This window comes from Microcebus murinus, chromosome 10, assembly GCF_040939455.1.
Source record: "Microcebus murinus isolate Inina chromosome 10, M.murinus_Inina_mat1.0, whole genome shotgun sequence".
NCBI classification, from domain to species: domain Eukaryota; kingdom Metazoa; phylum Chordata; class Mammalia; order Primates; family Cheirogaleidae; genus Microcebus; species Microcebus murinus.
The window spans coordinates 95,403,115-95,423,408 of record NC_134113.1 but is presented as its reverse complement, the minus strand read 5'-3'; the positions used below and the strand labels follow the sequence as shown (position 1 = coordinate 95,423,408).

General features: G+C 49.0%; 1 protein-coding gene across 1 annotated transcript in view; it reads right to left on the bottom strand.

Moving 5' to 3' along the window:
* Nucleotides 1–20,294, bottom strand: part of VWF (von Willebrand factor) — a 147,147-nt gene that overhangs the window by 124,483 nt on the left and 2,370 nt on the right. The window contains exons 3-6 of the mRNA XM_012760580.2: nucleotides 19,355–19,519; nucleotides 10,967–11,069; nucleotides 10,472–10,680; nucleotides 1,689–1,813 (exon numbers count right to left, since the gene is read on the bottom strand). Of these exons, the coding sequence (XP_012616034.2) occupies nucleotides 1,689–1,813; nucleotides 10,472–10,680; nucleotides 10,967–11,069; nucleotides 19,355–19,519 (602 nt within the window). The remainder of the gene's footprint in view (nucleotides 1–1,688; nucleotides 1,814–10,471; nucleotides 10,681–10,966; nucleotides 11,070–19,354; nucleotides 19,520–20,294) is intronic.

The window sequence follows — 20,294 nt, the reverse complement described above, 5'->3', positions numbered from 1 at the left end:
GCTGACCCCAGCACCTCCAAGGGAACTTCTCCCCAGACAGGGGGTCTCTCAGCACAGGCTCAAAAGGGCAGTGCCAGCGCCCTCGGGGTCCAGCTCCATTTGAGCCACGCTGCTCCCTCCTCCCTCAGCCCAGGACAGCCTGACCCTGAGGGGAGGGGGATTGTCGCTGAGGCGGTCTTTGCCCACCCGAAGTGTCATTGCTCCCAACACCCACACAGAGAGGCACAAGGGCCATCTTTACCTGCAACAGCAGGAGGCAGAGTGCGGTCCCCACCCCTCCCCAGCCGCCCCGCTCTCCACACGGAGGTCCTGGCGGGTGAGCCACCACGGGCAGCTCTGCAGGGAAAGAGCTGTGCCCACAGCTGCCTCCTAGGTAGCAACAGGGCCGCATGGAGGGTGGACACATCTTCCAGCCTGCCGGGGCAGTGGGCGGTGGCACGCGCAGGACAGGAGGAGGCCACTTGGCGCACCGGCAGAGATCGGAGCCGTGTGACCACAAGCCGAGGCGTGCTGGCTGCCGCCGAAGCTGAGGGAAACAAGGAACGGATTTCCCTAGAGCCTCGGGGCGGGCACAGCCCGGCCAACACCGCCATCTCGGCCAGGAAAACTGAATTCAGACCCCTGGCCTTCAGAACCGGGAGAAAATAAACGCCTGTTGTTTTAAGCCACCAAGTTTGAGGTAATTTGGTACAGCAGCCCCAGGAAGCCACCACAACACCCACGTGTGTCACTTCAGGAGGACTTGTGCCCAGACTCCACTCACTTTTCTCAGCTATAGAGTAACTTCCTTCCTGCTGATACGACAGGATAGGGTAGGATTGCATAGGCTAGGATAGGGTAGGGTAGGATAGGTAGGGTAGGGTAGGATAGGGTAGGGTAGGGTAGGGTAGGGTAGGGTAGCATAGGGTAGGATAGGGTAGGATAGGGTAGGGTAGGGTAGGGTAGGGTAGGGTAGGGTAGGGTAGGGTAGGATAGGGTAGGGTAGGGTAGGGTAGGGTAGGATAGGGCAGGGTAGGATAGGGTAGGATAGGGTAGGGTAGGGTAGGATAGGGTAGGATAGGATAGGGTAGGATAGGGTAGGATAGGTAGGGTAGGGTAGGATAGGATAGGGTAGGGTAGGATAGGATAGGGTAGGATAGCATAGGATAGGGTAGGATAGGATAGGGTAGGATAGCATAGGATAGGATAGAAGGCTCTCCCCTCCCATTTCTTATTTACAACAGCCATTTTAAGAACAAAGAAGTGGTTTTCTACTGGTAGGATTTCAAACACCTGCAGGAGATGTTGGAGTCATGGGGACGGGAGGGGACAGTGGACCAACGCAGAAAAGCGCAGTTCCTCCCTGCTGTGGTTTGAATGCACGTGTTCCTGCACAATCCGTGTGTTGGAACTTAAACCCGAGGTGGTGTCATTTGGAGGCAGAGCCTCTGGGGACGTGAGTAGATGCTGAGGGCTGTGCCTCACTACACCTACACATTAGTCCAGCCCTGATTTTAGAGTTCCAGGCCCAGAAAAGTGTCACCATTAGAGATGACTCCAGCCTCGGTTGGTTTTCAGAGGGGCTGGGGGACCCACGGGGTAGATCCGCTCCTCCCCAGATGGAAGGACCAAGACTGAGTCCTTCAGCCCCTTGGATCCAGAAGTCCCCTCCACCCGGACCACACCTGGCCGGCCCGGGCCGGACCCACCTGCTGCGTTTCCCCAGAGGAGGCGTTGCACAGGCCGAGGGGCGGGGGTGCCCGCTTGCACCGCTGCTCCCCATCGCTCAGCGCCCACGAGTTGGCAAAGTCGTAGGGGTCCGAGGTCAAGGTCCCTGCGGAGCAAAATTTCAGGAAAATGACGCTTCAGTCCCACCTGTCCCAGGACTTCTGAGTGGAACTCTAGGCCTGTTGATGACGAGGAGCTACCCTCCCGCGCACTCCTCCATGCCTGCGCGCCCTCCTGCTGTGCGCACCGTGCTCCCCACTCCCGCTCTCGCTCAGCCCTCAAGCTGCAGCTCAGGGGCCACCGCCCGGGAGCCTTTCTGACCCCGCCGCTCCTGACCCCAGCCTGGATGGGAGTGCCCCTCCTCTGGACCCCTCCCCTGTGCCCTGGGCATCCTGCCCCTGGAACTCTCAGCACCGAGGGGTTAGTCTTCTTTCTGCCTATATTCCTCTCGCACTCAACCGTGAGCTCCCTAGTTAAGGCCACGGCTGTGCCTCCTGCCTCTACACTCTTATCTCACGGATTGTGGACGAAAATATTTCTGCACAACGAAGGTGAGGACATGACGTGGAACCCAAGCCCCCTGGTCACTGCGCCCCCCCAGGCTCTCACAGCATCTGTGCTGCCTGCGCTAGACTGCGAGGCCCTCGGGCACGACTGCCTGGTGCAAAGTAATTGCCTGATGACACTGCTGAATCTTTGTCACGAAGGCAGTGTGGGACTGCCACCTTCGCAGTGGTGGGGTGGGCAGCTCTTTGCATACCCAGGCCTGGAAGAGTGAAGCATGTTTCAAGGTCAAGTGATGCACTTGGGAATAAGAAATAAACTATCCCTGGGGAAAGAAAATAAAGGTGAAGACTTAGAATATAGTCAGTCGGCATCTAGCGTTTGACAGGCAGAAAAAAGAATGCTCCCCCAAAGATACATTCACTCCCTAATCCCTGGAACCTGTAAATATCATCTTATATGGCAAAAGGTGTGCTTAAGTTAAGAATCTTGAGAGAAAACCCTTCTCTTGGGTTAGCGGGGTGGGCCCTAAATGCAATCATATGTATCCTTATAAGAGACAGGTAGAAGGAAATCAGACAGAGACACTTGCAGAGGAGGAGATGGAGGCAGAGCTGGAATGATGCAGCCACAGCCACGGACACGGGCAGAAGCTGGAAGACGCCGGGATCAGATTCCTCCCTGGAGCAGGGCGCGGGCTCTGCCAGCGCCTTGATCTCAGGCTCCTGACGGCCAGAACCATAAGAGAATACACTTCCACTGTAGCAAGCCACCAAGTTGGCGGTAATAGGATGGCAGCCATAAGAAACTGATATATGAGAGAAGCCAAAGGGAAGAGAATTTAAATTTGTGGGGTGTCCACTGTGTGCCAGGCATTGTGACAGGTGCTCTCTGGGCACTCAGTCGCTCCGTACCACACAGGCTTGGACACTTTCTGACACATCGTGTTAAGAAAGAGGCAGAGAAGAGGCTTCATGTTTCCTGGGGAGAGCTCCTTCTATCACCCTGGTATCTGGGCTGATCCCATCATTCCACTGAGCCCAATTCCTCATGTGTAAATAAGGAATCAGACTAGACAGCCTCTTTTCAGCCCTGACTTTCTTTGAAGTGAAATTTTATGGGCTAAATCTAAAATGATGTGTAAGGCTCCCCAATATGTAGAACTACAAATATTCTTGTTTACAAAAAACTCTCTAAGACCCAGAGTTAAAGCCAAGCTGGGCAGACTCCCAGAAGGCAGAAAGCAAGGTTAGCTCTTTAGTTACAAATATTGTCGAGTCTTTACCAACCAAAGAGAACTAAAACCCCAGTCCTCTGAGGATGAGTTCCAGAATATCACTAGAGTCCTGACTTCTTGTCAAAAAACACCACCTTCTTTCTCATAGCACAGATCCCATTCTTAGTTTATAAGCCAAAGCCTGGAATAAGAAAGAAAGATATTTTAGGACTGGGATTTCTATTTCTAGCAATATGGCAAATTAGGAAAACCTGAAAACTGTGCCACTACAATGGACAAATACTCTACAGGATCCATGGCTAATCTCACACACACAAAAAAAATGTAGAGGGAATTTCAAGATAAAAAAACAGGCCGGGCGCGGTGGCTCACGCCTGTAATCCTAGCTCTTGGGAGGCCGAGGCGGGCGGATTGCTCAAGGTCAGGAGTTCAAAACCAGCCTGAGCAAGAGTGAGACCCCGTCTCTACTATAAATAGAAAGAAATTAATTGGCCAACTGATATATATAAAAAATTAGCCGGGCATGGTGGCGCATGCCTGTAGTCCCAGCTACTCAGGAGGCTGAGGCAGAAGGATCGCTCGAGCCCAGGAGTTTGAGGTTGCTGTGAGCTAGGCTGACGCCACGGCACTCACTCTAGCCTGGACAACAAACCGAGACTCTGTCTCAAAAAAAAAAAAAAAAAAAAAAAGATAAAAAAAGAAGGAAGAGAAAAAGGATAAGAAGACAAAATTGCACACGGCAAGTGTGATGATGTTCTGGTTACAGAGGACTAGAGTGAGGGTGGCAATCTTGCCAACCAAGGGGTTTGGGATTAACAGCTCCATGGAGATGGAAATGAGTCTCGGATCTGCATGTTGTGGGGAGGTGGGCCTGAGCCCCCACTGTGAACCTGGGACCCTTGGAGGACTACGACACCCTCCATGAGAAAGCTGACAAGAAAAAAATCCACTCTGAGACAAAAGGAAACAAAAGAAGTTTGTTACCTTGGTCTGGGCTCTGGATAGGAGTGGAAAAAAAGTCTTCCCTGAAAATTTGTAGTTATGGGAAAGCCCTCATACAGATTCGAATTCCAGTTTAGACTTCCAGTAAGATAGTAAGTCCATATTGAAAAATTAACATAAAACCCTTCAAAGATGAGCTCACAATCTAAAATATGGAACATAGTAAGCAATTCACTACAAGCAAGAGTCACCAGACATAAAAATCAATAGCAGGATGAGAACTACAAAAACTTCAGATAACAAAAGTTTTATACAGAGGTTATAAAACAAATATATTTAAAATTATTGTTATAAAGAAGAAATTGAAACTTAATAAAAGAATAAGACAATAAGAAAAATAATAGAATAGAAAAAGAGCCAGATTTAGCTTCTAAAATTACATATGTAGTCAATGAAATAAGAATTCTCAGTTGACAGGTTAGATATCATCTGCAGATTAGACTGAGTTGAGAATTAGTGAACTAGAAGATAGATCCCAGCAGTGATATGCTGATAAGTCAGCTCTACAGGAAAAAACAAATTTTGGGCAATTTTCCTACCATGAGCAATTTCAAGCCACCAACATGACATTGCTAAATGTGGCTGGGAAGAGATGCACACAACTGGTTCTCAGCAACCAGCATGAGCACACCACTTGCTCGAAGCAAATCACCCAGAAAGCAACACAGTGGCATAAAAAGACACAAAAATGGAAGTAAGGTAAACAGAAAAAAAGAGAGAGAGAGAGAGAGATGAAATAAAAATATCCAACATAAATCAAATAGTTCCCAAAGGAGAAAAACAAAAACTGAAATTTTTCTAAATCTGATGAAGGATAGGAATCTTCAGATTACAGAATCACAATAAGTCCCAAGGTAGACAGTAAAAACAAAACTCACACCTATGACCAGGAGCAGTGGCTCAAGCTTGTAATCCTAATACTCTGGGAGGCCGAGGCAGGAGGATCACTCAAGGTCAAGAATTCAAAACCTGCCTGAGGAAGCACAAGACCCCGTCTCTACTAAAAATAGAAAGAAATTAATTGGACAACTAAAAATATATAGAAAAAAAATTAGCCGGGCATGGTGGCGCATGCCTGTAGTCCCAGCTACTCGGGAGGCTGAGGCAGGAGGATTGCTTGAGCCCAGGAGTTTGAGGTTGCTGTGAGCTAGGCTGACGCCACGGCACTCACTCTAGCCTGGGCAACAGAGGGTGACTCTGTCTCAAAATATAAATAAATAGATAAAACTACACCTAGACACAACAGAGTGAAATTCCAAAGTACCAAAAACAAAGAGATTACTTCTACAGAGATAAAAAATGTAATATCTTCAAAGAAACAACAATTAGACGGAGGCATACTTCTCAACAGCAACAATGAAATTCCTCAAAGTACTGTGAGGAATAACTGGGACTGTAGAGTTCTGAACCTGGCTGAAGTGTCACATGAGAATGAGGGGGTATTGTTTCCCATGCTCACTGCCAAGCCTTGAATGAAGGAACTACTAAAGGATATTTTTTTAGGAAAATAGGAATTGACCCCAAATGAAAGGAGAAATTATGAGCAAAGAATCTGCTAAACATGAAGGCATATCTAAACAAGCACTGATTGTGTAAAACTATAATAATAATGCCAAATTTAATAATAATAATGCCAACAAGGTCAGGGAAGGAGTGAGGATAGTAAGGAAAGAAGTAGATAGAAAAAGTAGTAACAGTAGAAAGCACAAAATAAGGTAGTAAATATAAATCTAAATGTATTAATATGAACAATATATTTAATATAAAATGAATGAAAAGAGACAAAACTTCACAATAAGAAGACAGAAGAGATTATATTACATTAAAATAATAATAATGACATATCACTATGCATCTATCAAAATTGCTAAAATAAGAAAATAGGCTGACAATACCAGACGCTGGCAAGGATTCAGAGCAACTGGAACGCAGGCATTGCTGGTAGAAATGCAAACGGCATAGAGAGCTACCGTAGCTACTTTGGAAACAGTTTGGCAGTTTCTTATGAAGTTAAACTCCTAGATGCTTACCTGGAGAAATTTAAAACATATGTCTACACAAAAACCTATACATGAATATCCTCTCACACCTGTTATGACAGCAGCTATTAGTATTAAAAAATAAAACAGAAAATTTTTGGCAAGGTTACAGAAAAATTGGAACCCTTTGTACATTATTGGTGGGAATGTAAAATGTAAAATGAATGATACAGCTGCTATGGAAAACAACATGGTGGTTCCTCAACAAATTAAAAATAGAATTGCCCTATGATCCAGCAATTCTATCTCCAGGCGTACACTCAAAAGAATTGAAAACAGGATCTTGAAGAGACATTTGCACATATGTTCATAACAGCAATGTTCATAACAGCAATGTTCACTACAGCTAAAATATGGAAGCAACCTCAGTGTCCTTTGATGGATAAATAGATCAGCAAAGTGTGGTGTATATATACAACATATTATTGAGCCTTTTAAAAAGAAGGAAATTCTGACATATGTTACAATATAAATGAACATAATGTAAAGCGAAATCAACCAATCACAAAAAGACAAATATTGTGTAATTGCACTTCTATGATGTACTTAGAGTAGTCAAAGATGTAGAAACAGAAAGTAGAATGTAGTTTCCAGGGACTATGAGGAGAGGATGGGGAGTTATTGTTTACTGAGTATAGAGTTTCAGTTTTACAAGATGAAAAGTCTTCTAGAGATGGATGGTAGTGATGGTTGCACAACAACATGAATGTGCTTAATACCACTGAACTATTATAGATAAAAATGGTTAAGCTAGTAAAGTTTATGTTATGTGTTTTATAGCACAATTAAAATTGGGGGGGAGGAGGGGAAAATCTATACATGAATGTTTACAGTGGGTTTATTCATAATTTTCCCAAACTGGAAACAACAAAGTTTCCTTCAGCTGGTGAATGGTTAACAAATTGTGGCACTACTCCTTGGCAATAAACAGGCACAAATTATTGATACATGCAACGACATGGATAAATCTCTAATGTGTTATGTTAAATGAAAGAAGCTAGACTTAGAAGACTCTACTATATGATTATATTTATATGAGTTTTGGAAAAATCAAAACTATAGAAACAGACAAAAAAAAAAAAATCACTGGCTACCAGGACCTGGAAATTAAGGGAGAGTTTGACTACAAAGGAGCATGAGGAATTTGGGGGGTGTTGAAACTGTTCTATAGTTTGATTGTGGTGGCTATATGACACTATACTTCTGTGAAAACTCATAGAACTGTACATGAAAGTATGAATTTTACTGTATATAAGTTATACCTCAATAAATATGACTTTTAAAAGAACGATAATAAAATCCAGCTATCTGCTCCTTTCCTGAGACACACCTAAAAATCACTCAGAAAGGTTGATAGAATGAAAAAGATATATCAAGCAAATACTAACCAAAAGAAAGGTAGAGCACCAATATTAATATCAGACAGATTTTAAGGTTAAAGGTATTGTTAAAAATGATGAGAGTCATTACATAAAAGAAAAAATTCACTAGAAAAAATTCAACACTTCTAAAAACTAATAACAAAAAATCTCAAAATATACAAAGCAAAACTTGACAGAATTACATGAAGAAAATGACAAATTCACCACCATTATAGAAAAATTTAACATAGCTGTGTTAGTAGGAGGTAGATGAAGCAGACAAAAAGTAGTAAACATATAGAATATTTGAATAACACAATTAACAAACTTAATTCAACAAGTATATATAGAATCCTGGGCCAGTCAGAAAATATATTCTTTTTGAACATACATAGAACAATTGCAAAAAAAAAAAAAAAAATTATGTACTAGGCCACAAACAAGTCTTCAAAAATTTTTAACTTAATCTAGAAATAAATTTAGTTACAAAGAGGTAACTTTAAAATCAAACAACCCAGCCAGGAGCAGTGGCTCATGCCTGTAATCCTAGCGCTGTGGGAGGCCGAGGCAGGAGGATCACACAAGGTCAGGAATTCAAAACCAGCCTGAGCAAGAGCAAGACTCTGTCTCTACTATAAATAGAAAGAAATTAATTGGCTAACTAAAAATATATAGAAAAAATTAGCCGGGCATGGTGGCGCATGCCTGTAGTCCCAGCTACTCGGGAGGCTGAGGCAGGGGCATTGCTTGAGCCCAGGAGTTTGAGGTTGCTGCGAGCTAGGCTGATGCCACGGCACTCTAGCCCGGGCAAAGAGTGAGACTCTGTCTCAAAAAAAAAAAAAAAAAAAAATCAAACAACCCTATCAAAAAGTGGGCAAAGGACATGAACAGAAACTTTCCAAAAGAAGACAGAATAATGGCCAACAAACATATGAAAAAATGTTCAACATCTCTAATCATCAGGGAAATGCAAATCAAAACCACAAGGAGATATCATTTATCTCCAGTGAGAATGGCCTTTATCAAAAAGCCCCAAACAATAAATGTTGGTGTGGATGTGGAGAGATAGGAACACTCCTATACTGCTGGTGGGACTGCAAACTAGTACAACCTCTATGAAAAGCAATATGGAGATACCTCAAAGAGATACAAGTAGAACTACCATTTGATCCAGCAATCCCATTACTGGGCATCTACCCCAAAGAACAAAAGACATTTTATATCAAAGACATCTGCACTTGAATGTTTATAGCAGCACAATTCACAATTGCAAAGATGTGGAAACAACCCAGGTGCCCATCAATCCATGAATGGATTAATAAAATGTGGTATATGTATACCATGGAGTTCTACTCAGCCACAAAAAAAACAATGGTGATATAACACCTCTCGTATTTTCCTGGATAGAGCTTGAACCCATTCTACTAAATGAAGTATCCCAAGAATGGAAAAGCAAGCACCACATGTACTCACCATCAAATTGGTATTAACTGATCAACACTTAAGTGCACATATAGTAATAACATTCATTGGGTGTCGGGTAGATGGGAGAAGGGAGGAGGGGATGGGTATATACACACTTCATGGGTACAGTGCGCACCGTCTAGGGGATGGATACGCTTGAAGCCCTGACTCGTGTGGGGCAAGGACAATATACATAACCTAAACATTTGTACCCTAATCATATGCTGAAATTAAAAAACTTTTTTTAAAATTCTAAATATTTATAAATTTTAAACACACTATACGTTATAAAAGAACTCAAAATCGAAATTAGAAAATTCATAGAACTAAATGAAAATATGTTACGTATCAAAATTGGTATGGTGCTGCTAACGGGCATTTAGAGGAAAATTTATAGCCCTAAGTGTACATATTAGACAATAAAAATATTTGAGAAATCAGTACTGGAGAAGACAAAAACAAATGATCTTACTATGTTTCAATATGGTACAGTACAATGAAAGGAACAATCAACTGTTTCTCTGTACCTCTTAATTAGAGGGTAGTTAGTTGGAACATAATGAAGAAAGATAACATATATACAAATATTCAACTTTTGCAAGGGAACATCACTAACTGAATGTTTATGTAATTGAAATACTTAAATACTAGTAGTATATACTACTAGTATTTAAGTATTTAAATACTACTATTTAAAAAAGTAGTACTAGTTAAATAGTAACTAGAAAAGGTTAAATACTAGTAGTGTTTTTCACATTATCCACATTACCTTCTATTGCTTGTTGAACATGCACAAGTACACACACATAAACTGGCCTTTTTGGACAGTGTGGAGGACCCTCTTTGTAGATTTTATCCACTCCACTGGAGTGGGCTCAGGAGGGTGTACTCAAACCATGCAGCGTTTGCCAGCCATCTACCATGTGTAAGTTGCTATGGAGAATTCAAAGTTGAACGAAGTCAGGTTTGAGGAGCTCTAAGATCTGGTTTGACTGGAGGTCAGGCATGGAGGGGGAATGCTAAGACTGGCAAGATAAATTGAAGTGCAGTCACGGTGATTCTTTAATGCCAGGGGAGGTGTGTTAGGAAAGGTTTGTGAGCAGGGAAATAAAACGCATGACCACCTTTTAGGGAAGTGGTATCCTGCAAAATCCTACCTTCTTGGGTCCTAAAGTCATCTTCAGCAAAGATGTTAAAGTTGCCGCACAGCCCACAGGTCTTGTTGAAGTGTCTATGCGACAGCAGGACTTGAAAGTTGCCGCTGCCATCGATCCTGGCCACAAAGCCATGGGCCTCGCTGGACAGCTTGTAGTAGCCGGCCTCCGTTTCCAGATACAGCCCTTTGGAGGCATAGGGCATGGAGATGCTGGAGGGCAAAGGGCAGGTTCGGAAGCGGGCTTCCCATGCACGTTCGGACGTCCTCCCACCTTCCAACCCAGCCCCATGTCACAAGGCCGAGGCCATGGTGCAAAGCAGCGGAGGGCCTGGCCCGGCTGTCAGGAGGCCTGGCTCTCACCCAGCCCTGGTGCTCACTTCCTCTGGGCACACTTACTTCCTCTCTGAACCCCAGCTTCTCCATCTAAAGAATGAGGGGGTTGCAAAGGGATCCCCAGGGTCCTTTCTGACTTGGGCATTCGGGGCTCCTGACTTACCTTTGGTCCCCCTGCAGCACCGTACCATTGACAAACAAATGGATGTCAAAAAACTCCCCAAGATACACAGAGAGGCCCACTCTCTTGCCGTTTAGGAAGTCCCCTGAAAGAGAAAAGAGTCTGTAGTAGCGATTATTACCCTCAAAAAAGTTAATAATCATTATCTTTACAGTCTTATCTCAGTGGAAAACTCCCCAAAAAGACTTAACAAAGGGGCAAGAAAAATCTCCCTAAAAATCTCATTGGCTCACTCATTTTTCCATTCGCCTAAAAATATTTATTGAGTGGCTTCTCTTCTGTTTCATAAAAGAAAAATGTAAAAGCATGATCTCTTGCTTCTTTACAATCTTACAGTGTCCGTACAAAGACAAGACAAGCACGCAGCATTTGAACGTGCTGTGGGACAGCGAGGGAAGCCTCACCGTTGAGCTGTGGCCCCAGGACAGTGGGATTTAGAGCAGCATCTGCAGACTGCCCGCGCCAGAATACCTGTGCTGTTTGTTTAAGATGAGCGTCCATGAATGTCCCCTCACTTTACCGAATTTGATTCTCTGGGAGTTTAGCCACAGAAGTCAAGTGTCTCACACAGCACTTAGAACTTAATGAGGACACAATGAATGGTATTGCCACCGGAGATGTTTGAATGGTCAAACGCAAGATAAAGTCGCCTCTGACAGCTGCGTGATTGTGAGGGGTGAACAGGTAGGTGAGGCTGATGGCAGTGGCATGAAAGAGGAAACACGGGCAGGAAGCAATTCCCACAGCATTTTTTTTTTTTTTGAGACAGAGTCTCACTTTGTTGCCCAGGCTAGAGTGAGTGCCGTGGTGTCAGCCTAGCTCACAGCAACCTCAAACTCCTGGGCTCAAGCGATCCTCCTGCCTCAGCCTCCCAAGTAGCTGGGACCACAGGCATGTGCCACCATGCCCGGCTAATTTTTTCTATATATATTAGTTGGCCAATTAATTTCTTTCTATTTATAGTAGAGACAGGGTCTCGCTCTTGCTCAGGCTGGTTTCGAACTCCTGACCTCAAGCAATCTGCCCACCTCGGCCTCCCAGAGCGCTAGTCCACAGCATTATTGAAGTTTCCTGAGCCACAGCCAGCCTCTGACGACGGCTGCTTGTGCTGGTTCTTGGTATTCAAAGATAACTGATCAGCTATAGAAGACGAGGGAACCAGAAGGGGCCATATAGAGTCCGGTCTTGAGCCTTGGAGCCAGAGAAACTGATGGACACAGGGAAGATAGAGAGCTCACATTTGGGCACAGGGCCTTGGGGGCCTAAAGGGCAGGGCGTAGGACCCGGGTGGCAAGGTCAGCCTTGACAATGAGCAGATACGTCCTCTCCTAAGAGGGGTGAGAGAGTGTGGGCTCCAGGTCCTCCGCAAAAGAGGAGGCAAAGATGTCTGTGGAACCGGAAACCTTGGCAAGCTCTGTCGACTCGAGGTGTCGCTGCGTGGCCAGGCCGCTGATGCAGGGCGGGAAGGAAGGGGCCTCCTCGCTCCCAGCTGGGAGAGGAGGAGCCCCCAGCAGGGGTCCGGGCCCGACCAAGGCTGCAGGAGGACCGTGACCACCTGGTACGCACACACACACACACACACACACATACACAAACCAGAATGAGCCAGAAAGTAGACTTGTTCCTGGTGAGACTTCAGTGAGGGCTGCCCCAGCAAATAAACAAGTCCCTTCTGAGAATAGTCTTAAAAGATATGCCATTAGCAGGTCAGTGCCACCAGCAAGAGCCCGCAGACCACCCACAGTCCACAGAGCGCATTCTGCAGCCCCAGACCAACCCCGCTGGGAGAAAAAGGAGGCGCCCACCCCCAAAGTTAAAGGAGTTCAGTCCTGTTTGAGCCAAGAGGCTTTGCCCATTATGCATTTGCACTTGAACAGTTTTTGCAGCAAGCAAAACTTTAGAAGTCGCACAAACTTTCTGATGGCAGGAAATTAACCAAAGAAAAACAAACAGAACGAAAGAACAAAGAGAGTAAACAGAGTAATTATTTTTCATTTTAATTTATCAGTAATGGTAGACTCTGAGTGATGGGTATTATGGATGTCATATTCTTTCAACTTTTCTGTGTTTGAAAATTTCCATAATAAAAAGTTGGAAAAGCAAACAAATAGGGCAGCCTGGCAATAACCTCTGATTTGCAGTCCCTCCCAGGGGCCTTCCGGGACCCCGAGTCATCTGCAGTGGCCCAAGACCAAGTCCCTCCCTCGGCCTTGGCCTCGTTTGGGGCCGACACTCAGAACACTGCACAGCAGCCACCGTGGAGCCCACGTGGCAGGGCCCCTCCCACACCTCCTCACTGAGACCTGCGAGCAGAAGGCCGTCTGCTGGCGAGTGGGCGAATAAGCCCATGAGGCCTGGGGCTCTGTGTCCCTTGTGACTGCTGAGACTCTCTCCCGGTCAGTGGAATCTCCCCCCCACCCCACCCCTGCCACACAGGGCAGAGAGACAGGGAGTTCTGCCCCTGCTTCATGGGTCCCTTGGCCTGCAGGTCACCACTGAGCCCAAGGTGCCTCCCTCCTAGAAACGAGGAAGGTCCCATGCACCTCTCCCTGCAGACTCCCCTCACGGGGGTTCAGAAAGGGCGGGCGGGGACACGCTGCCCTGGGAGGCTGGGGCTGGAGGAGGGCAGGGAACGCTTCCGAGGCAACCAGCCCGGGGTGCAGCAGGGCCCCACCGCTGCTGATCCGATCCATATCTCTTCCAGGCTTTGAAAGATACAAGATCACCTAAGCAAGGCGCTCATTCCACAGGAGGCAGGGCTGAGCCTGTGCCGCAGGAAAGCCTGGAGGTCACTGTCGCTGTGCGATTGAAAAGTAGGGCCTGCGAGGCTGAACAAGCCCAGAATTCTGCAGGAGCAGACAGTCGAATGAGACTCAGGAGAAACATGTGGGAGGGTGTGGGAGCCCCGGCCCTTCTCAGGTCACTGGCGGAGCAAGCCTGCCCGCACCGGCTGCCAAGCTGGGATAACGCACCCAGGACCACAGGGCCAGTAAGTGACGGCAGAGCTGGGACTCCGGCCGGGGGCTGTTGTAGGTATTGGAAGGGTTTGCGCCACGAGCAGAGCTGAGCACTGAGGGAGCCCCGTGGGCAAGGACAGGTGGGGCTGGCCGCCCCAGGACCTTCTCCTGGTGCAGGAATTTTACAGGACAATAAAAGGATTTGTTCTATAAAGTTCGGACTCAGTCAAAAGGCCGCATTTAAGGACCTAGAAGGCCACATGTGGGCTTAAGGCCACAGGTTCCCCACCCCTGGCCCCCACACACCACCCAGAGACAAACCCAAAACAGTCTAGGGCGGGTGGGGCTGGCGTCCAGGCCTTCAGTGAGGACCACACTTCTTGGAGCCCGTGCACTCCGGCTCTGGACGGCCCAGGGGCTTTTGATGAGCAGTTAGCCCACACCTGAGCAAGAGCCTGGCAGGGATTTTTGAGAGTGTGACCTGGAGGAGCCTACAATTCAGAGAAACATACTGTGGCAGAGGACGGATCTTAGAGATCATCTAAACAAGCAGTTCTTAAACTCTGTTGCCCGGAAAGCATAGTAAGAACAATTCACTTTGTGACCCACGACACACACACACACAGTTACCCTCACCGTGTATCACAGGCTCTGATATTTTCTGACATTTTCTACTCTGTTTAATCTTTTTAAATGCTAGTTACAAACACTAAATTAATTTTAGGGCCCATAGCTCGTGACTCAGCCTGTAAAACACTGATCCAGACTGACTCCAACTCACAGATGGAGAGATGGAGAGATGGAGGCCTAAGTTCGCCACAGGACTTCTCCCCTCCCACCACGGAATTCGGGCCAGGTAGTCCTCTGTGGCGGGGACCATCCTGTGCATGGCGGGACAGTTAGCAGCGTCCTGGCCTCTACCCACTAGATGCCAGTAGCACCCACCCACCCCAGTCGTGACAACTGAAAATGTCTCCAGAAGCTGCCAGATGGTCGTCTAGGGGAAAATCCCCTGACTGAGAATTGGTTTACACTGTTAACGTGGAGCACAAACCCAGGTTTTCTGACTCCAAGTCCAAATCGCCGTGTGCAGCACAAAGCTGCCTCACAGGGCGTCCTCGCTCGGGATTCGGCTAACCACCACCACGGGGGAGAACCCCGAATCGGCTTTGCTCCCTCACTGCAGAAGCCAGGGCATCCACGGCGTGCGGCCGTTAGGAAAATGAGCCACGGAAATGGCCACAGCCCGCAGACCTCCAGGCTAGCTCTCCCTGTGACTGCCAGGAAGAGGGCCTGGGTGTCACCCCAAGAGACAAGACAAACCAGCGAAGCTCTCCCCAGGCTCCTGCCGGGCTGTGGGACTCAGCAACCGAGGCGGTGAGCGAGGGACTGAGCCGCTGCCCCACACGCTGGGCCAGGGCACCCGGGGACCCTGGAAGCTGTGGGTAGCTGGAGCCAGAATCAGACACGGGCGGGCACAGCCTCCGGCTTGGTGTGGGGCTCACTCATCTGCACTTGCAAGGAAGCGACTTTGATGCTGGTGACCCTCGGTCCAAACTCTGAGGAGCAGGGATCTGGTCTGAGCGGCCTTCACTGGCTCAGAAACAAAGGCTCCGCTGGGGCAGTGACTCAGCAGATTGTGGGTTGTCTGTGGTTCTCACTTGGCTGGTTTGGGGGCGAGACCTGCATCCCTGGCTTAGGGAGTGCAGTCTCTGCTAAGAGGGAGCACCCAGGACTCCCGCGGTCTCCCGCTGGCCCGCGCTAGCAGCGAGCTTGGCCTGGGAGCCTGGAGCCCGCCCGCCAGGAGCCAGGGTCAAGGGAAAGGGCCTCCCCTGGCACCAGGTGGTCCTTCATGTGCGGACATAAACACTTTGCCCAGGATGTGAACACCGTCCACAGGCACTCGAGAGGAATGTGGGTTTGTCATTTAGGATCAAGGAAACAGGATGTCATTGGAGAACAATGGAACAGAGGGTGCCGTCGGCACGCACGCTGAAGCGTGGGTCTGGGTTCTGCTCCCTTCCCTGAGCCCGGTGCCCCTGCTCCCTTGAAGCCCCAGTGCCAGCCCACCACCCTCAAATTAGTCCTCCCCTCCCGCACACCCGCCACCACCAGTGACAACGGGAAAAGTAGCCACCCATTCTCTATGGTTTAGCAGCGTGGTTTTCAGTGGAAATGAATTCAATCTAGTAAATCAATTAAAGTATGTTTGAACCATAGCCTGAACCGGCCAACAACCTCCCAGAAAATTGGACACTTAAGAAGTGCAAATTATTTATAAGAAAAAAATAATGACCCAGCAGGAAATCGAGTCGCAGTGTTGTGAAGTAGAGAGTCCTTCCACAGCCCTTTGAACTCCCCCTGGGCCACCGAAACCCCCTCGTCTCTGCGAAGTGCACGTCCAACAAACAGGCGGCACCCTGTGCTATTTGGCTGCTTTCAGTAACTCAGGTTTGGTAACAGGATGCTTTCAAATGACTTGTCTCAGTTGGTCCTCACCATTTGAAATGGTGTCTCCATTGTCAAGATGACAACACGGAGGCTGAGACTGCTCAACTGCCCTGAGGACGCCCAGTGGGGAGGGGCAGTGCAGGCCAGTCACAGGTTTCCCCTCCAGGCTGCTGTTTTCCCCCTGCAGGCAGAGCCACCAAGGCCTGCGGGAAGGAAGCCAACTGGTGAGCACAGCTTGATGCGCCCAGTGCTGGACAGGAATGGCCGAGGGCTTCCTGGAGGAGGCGACAGTGACAGCCAAGAGGCACCAGCATAGGCTGCACTTCCCTGGCTGTGAGGGTCACCCAGAAGCAGGGAGGGGTCTGGAATTGGGCTTCAGTAGGGGGAAGGGGGCTTTTGCAACACGCTGGCATGGCTCCCTGCACCCAGAATGAGAACTCTGCCTGGGCCTAAGACACCGCCCTGCATTCTTTACAAACCCATCTCGGGGCAGGGAGTCCACAGCAGCATGCACTAAAGCAGACCATGGAGTCGGGACAGCAGCCCCCTCCAGGGCTCCACAGTGCCACCACGGGGTCCCCCTCCCTGGAACCGCCACTGAGGCCCAAAGCCATAGAGTGCAGAGGGTGTCACTATTTCTTCTTTCAGAATCTTCCTCCCATCACGTCTACCCCTCCAGCCCAGAGCCACCCCAGAGCCATCTCAGGCATCTGTATCATCCACTGTGAGTGTTCAGATGGAGAACTTAACTTAAAATAAACACTGGGGCCACCTGCGGGAAGAAGGCATGGCTCCTCAGCTTCCTGGGGAGAAGCAGGGTTCTCCCTAGCTGCAAGGTGGGACCCCCACAGACGCCCTGGGATGTCACTGGCCCTTCTCGCCTCCTGCCTGGTTACTACGGCCAAGGCCACCATGCCTCCACTCTCTCCTTCTTAGGACCACCTCAGCGAAGCACCAGCTCCCTCTCGGCCCTTCCCGCTGCACAGGCCCACACGAGCTCCTCGCAGCCTGTGGGACTGGACAGCCTCTGTCAGACCCTGCAGCCCCGCGCACCGCCTCCCAGGTGGCCCAGACTTTCCTCGTCCACGCTCCGGTCCTGGGCATCTCAAACTTTGGTCTCCAGTCTAAGAGCAGCAGCAGCTGGGGAATTATTAGAAATGAACCTTCTGGGCCGCCTTCCAGGTCTACTGAGTCAGAACCCTGGGGTGGGGCCCCGCCATCTCTCTGTAACAGCCCTGCAGGTGGCCCTGGTCTGCACTGTGCTGGGCTTTGGGGACGGCTGCTCCAGCCACTGCTCCAGCCACACGGACCTCCTACTTGCCCCTGCCAGGAGCACCCACGCCTCCCAGCCCCTCCCCTCCTCGTGCCGTCCACACTGCGCAGAGCACCCTGCCCTGTGCTCTCTGCCCACCACAGCCCGCTCACCCGGGGCCCCTTCAGTACACGAGAGACACCGCTGTGCTTTGGGGTCCCCATCCCATTCAGTGTGACAGAGACCCCGGGGAGCCAAGGGCCAGGAAACCGAGACCAGCCAGACATAGCCCTGCCCTTGAGAAGCTCACAGAGGAGGGGGAGAATGGCGGCGCCCGGAAGTCACCCTGTGAGAGGTTTTCCGCCAGCGTGCAGGCAGGGCAGACACCAGGGGTAGAGGCCGAGGGGCGGGGCTAGCTGTGGGCAACCGCCAGCTCTCGGGCGCTGGGCACACAGGGCACACTGCGTCCGCCCTGTCGGCTGATGGAGCAGCAAGCGCGGAGTCACGCGGCCTGCACCTCTGCAAGTGTCTGCGTGTGGCCCAGGACGCCCTGCTTGGCCCAACTTGAGCCAGGTCCTCTGAGCCCTCTCCTAGACTATGAATGGGCCTTGGCTCCGGCCTTGGCCTATTTAGTTTGGTTTTAGCAAGAATCCCCCTGGCTCAGTTTAGCAGAGACCACCCACCCTCAACGTCTGCCCACCCTGGCCTGCCTGCAGCGAGAATCCCTTCAGGGTGGCTTAACCAGAATGCCCTGACCCCTGATGTTGCCTCTTAGTCATTCCCACCACTGACCCCCCCCCCCCGGTCCTTGGCTCCAAATCCCCACTTTTCCTTGTTGTACTCGGAGTTGAGCCCTATTTCTCTTCCCCTACCACAACCCCCTTTGCAGCGGTCCCTCTTGAATAAAGTCATCCTTACGGCTTTTAACAAGTGTCGCGAAAGTATCTTTAACAGTGGGAGTCTGCTCGTTGCTGTCTCTGCTCCCCCAGGCTGAGACTGCCCCCTCGGCTGGGTTCCGTAGCACCCTCACATCACACACATCTGTGCGATTCTTGGTGTGCAGAGGTCACCAAACCGTAATTCTCCATCACTGCCTCCAGCCCTGCTCCCAACCTTGGCAAGCGGCCTCTGTCCTTTGCGAGAGGCTGGGATCAAACCCAGCGCCTCCCTTCACCATCCGTCAGGCCGTGGCAGGATTATCCAACCTCCCTGGGCCTGGCTCTTCATCTGTAGAAGACCACAGCCCCATCCCAGAGCTGTTGTGACGATGCAGAGACAACACGGGGACAGTGCCAGCACTTTCGCAGGACACAAGAGGTGCCTGGCACAAGCAAGACATTCTGAATTCCCAAGGCCACCAAGAACACAACGGCGAGTCTTCCCTTTGGCAAGAAGCTTTACGTGTTCTACGGCACCTTGTAGCTCATCATTTCCCTCGATGCTGGCAGCTGCCGGAGCATTGCGTGGAGCCAGAGCAACGCTACGGCCAGCGGGGCAGCTCGGAGACGCGCCCCGCCCCAGCAGGCTCCCACGGGGAGAGGCCCGGGAGACGCCAAGAGAAGCCATGTGCCATGGCAAGGCCATTCCCCCACTCTCGTGGCAGCAATCTTCCAGCTCGGGCACTGTCCCGGGAGTAGGAGTCCTCCCCCCACGCCCAGCTGAGCTCAGCGGCCCCCCGACTGATGCCTCCCTGCAGTGCCCGGGACTCACCAAGGAGTGAGAAGGAGTGTCCCTCGCAGTCCCCTGCCAGGAAGTAACTGCAGTGTCCCGCAAAGCTGTACATGCTCCCGTCAAAGGTGCTGACGAAGTCATCTCCAAAGAGGCTGCACCGGGCCATCGACGACTTGCCGCGAGTCCCTTCCGCACAAAGGGTCCCTAGAGGACAGGCCATGGGTGAGCACAGCCAAGACCACCGGCCCAAACCTCTCCGGCCTCACAGAAACACGTCTGCCTCTACGGCAGTCGGCTGTGGGAAGGTACTTCACATCCTAAACAAGACCAACGCTGTTGCTTTCAGCCCCCAAATAGGACCCAGGACTCACAGCAATAACGAAAGAACAGTTTCTCAGGAAATCTACTAGTTTTAATGACATTTACTTACTGATTTAAAATGTAATCATGCTCATAAAAAACTTAGAGGATACAGAAAAAAACACACAAAAAAAGTTAAAATCATCTGTAACGCGTCACCGCGTGATAACTACAGTTAATATTTCAGTGTTTTACAGCATATGTACGGTTGTGGATTTTTCACAAATTCATGACCATCCTGTGTAAACTATTTATAACTGTTGTTTTTTTCTTAGTATGTTGAAGAATTTGTCATGCCGTTGTATACACTTACAATACATGATTTTTAGTCACTGCATTATATTTTGCATCTAAATGTATGTAGTATAGCCCCCTATTGTTATTTCCAAGTTTTCATTTATTTATTTGTTTATTTACATATTTATTTATTGAGACATGGTCTCACTCAGTTGCCAGGTCTAGAGTGCAGTGGCACCATCATAGCTCCCTCTAGCCTCGAACTCCTGGCCTCAAACAATCCTCCTGCCTCAGCCTCCCAAATAGCTAGGACTATAGTCGTGCACTACTATGCCTGGCTAACTTTTTAAAAAATTTGTTAGAGAGAAGGGGTCTCAATAGG